Here is a 1,912-nt window from a genome sequence, read left to right on the forward strand (position 1 = left end):
TGAACATGCAAAAACAAAGTCCACTAAAGGGAGGAGCCCAGCTTGGATTCTGGTCTAAAGATAGACAGTGCCGTATGCTGTATAGATTTTGAGCTGCGATATCCTAATGTAACAAAAATAACCACAACATTATTCATAACAGCTGTACTGTAATATGCAACCCACCTTGATTGACATGTCCTCGCCTCCCAGAGACACCCAGACTTTAATGGGTGGGAGGTTGTTGCTGCACTCATGGGTCTCAATAGTGGCCCTCATAGCATTCTACGAAAAGAGGGTGAAACATACACTGTAAGAAAGCTCAAGTTAAAGTTGTTATTAGATTAATTAATCTTCTATTTGAGTATAATACCATACCTTAAAGAGCTCAAACAGCATGTGATAAAGGTGAGAAGGCACGTATACAATGCTTATTGAGTGGTTCTTCTTCTTATCTGCACGGGAAGGGAAACAAATAGCGTTTCTTAATTTCATCCACTTCATTTAAAATTCATTATCCTCACCACTCATGGATGTTTTTCCATCAGTACCAATTACTCTGCTCAGCTCTGCTGTGGCTTTACAGTTTTGTGAGGATGGAGAGGAGAGGGTCTGCTGTGTGTCAATATTGTCTGACGCAGTCAGCCGGGGCCCACTAAGCCATTACTTCGGCTTCAGCGCTATAATTAGAGGCCCATCAGGTCCATCTGGCTGAATGCTGATTTCCATACGATCGCTCGTATCGTATGTATACACACACACACACACACACACACACACACACACACACACAGAAGGCTTGGCTATGTTTGTTCTTTATTTAAATCTCTTCGACAGACTACGAGGACGTTTCTCCCTTGTGCTGTTGGCAGTAAGAATAAAACTGGGGTTGTGTTTAACCTGCCAGATTAAATCAGTGTAAACTTACTGTTCATCTCCTGAAGTATCAGATCAGGGGAGCGGAGATAGTACTGGTCACACAGCATCTTAGCACTGTAGAAGGCATCTGACAAAGCAAGGGGGCAATACTGTCAGAAATTGTGATCACAATATAGTTGTAGTAGTCAATAAAATCAAAGGGGTGAGAAAATTCTTCTAAATTACAAGACAAATCATTTTAACGCATCAAAACTTTTGTTCTTTGCCATGTGAAACCAAACAGAATCCATATTTACCCTGGACTACATCTCCGACTTGACAGTGAGGGTCAATGCTGCCAATGGTGTTTGGGTGCACAGGGTTGGTCGTGCCATCAAAAATAAGAGCTGCAGAGAACCAAAAACCATTAAGTTAAGAAGAACAGAATACACTGTGTCATCTGTAGTTAATGGACCATCAACATATCAAGGTAAGGAATAATTAGGGCTGAGCAGAATTTGAAATTTAAGCAATACGGTACAGGCTTTTGTACCGATGTCAAGATGATACTTTTATCAATTATCAATAAACAACTTGTGTTTATAAAATTAAGTTTTAATAAGTATAATGATGATGATATGTATTATGATCCGTTGTGCAGCCTGTGAGGTAAGACCGGTATGAGACACAGAAACCTCCATATGTGGGAAAAATCTCTGTGCAGTCAATAAAACATAAACGTTTCCCATCATGCCATGACAGTCTTGAAACACAATGATATGCATCAACATGACTGATGACACCTCTACAAACTCCAGGTAACAAAACGTTTGCTTTTACGTTACATTAATTTGCTCCCATACACAGGAATTAATCTTAGTTTTAGTGTCTTGCTCAAGGACACCTTGACAGAAGGACAGGAAGATCCAATCTACCATCTACACTATAACCACCCAAATGGGACACCTTAACTAAATCAGTGCTGACAAAAGCAAGGAGTAAGAAAAGAAACCCAGTAGTTTATTTCCCATTTGCTTCTGTCTACATCCCCCAATAATTTTGCAGTGATATAAGC

At 40.0% G+C, this 1,912-nt stretch overlaps 1 protein-coding gene across 1 annotated transcript; it reads right to left on the minus strand.

Moving 5' to 3' along the window:
- Positions 1 to 37: 37 nt before the first annotated feature.
- On the minus strand, positions 38 to 1,257 carry LOC111655728 (pyruvate dehydrogenase (acetyl-transferring) kinase isozyme 2, mitochondrial-like; the record flags this gene model as incomplete). The annotated part of the gene is made up of 4 exons (XM_023407227.2): positions 38 to 264; positions 358 to 434; positions 908 to 985; positions 1,155 to 1,257. Coding segments are annotated over 4 exons (393 nt in total), but the record flags the coding sequence as incomplete, so codon positions are not given.
- Positions 1,258 to 1,912: the final 655 nt, after the last annotated feature.

Source organism: Seriola lalandi, unplaced genomic scaffold (genome assembly GCF_002814215.2).
Source record: "Seriola lalandi dorsalis isolate HSWRI2012SDOR001 ecotype SW California unplaced genomic scaffold, Sedor1 jcf7180001975697, whole genome shotgun sequence".
Lineage (NCBI taxonomy): Eukaryota > Metazoa > Chordata > Actinopteri > Carangiformes > Carangidae > Seriola > Seriola lalandi.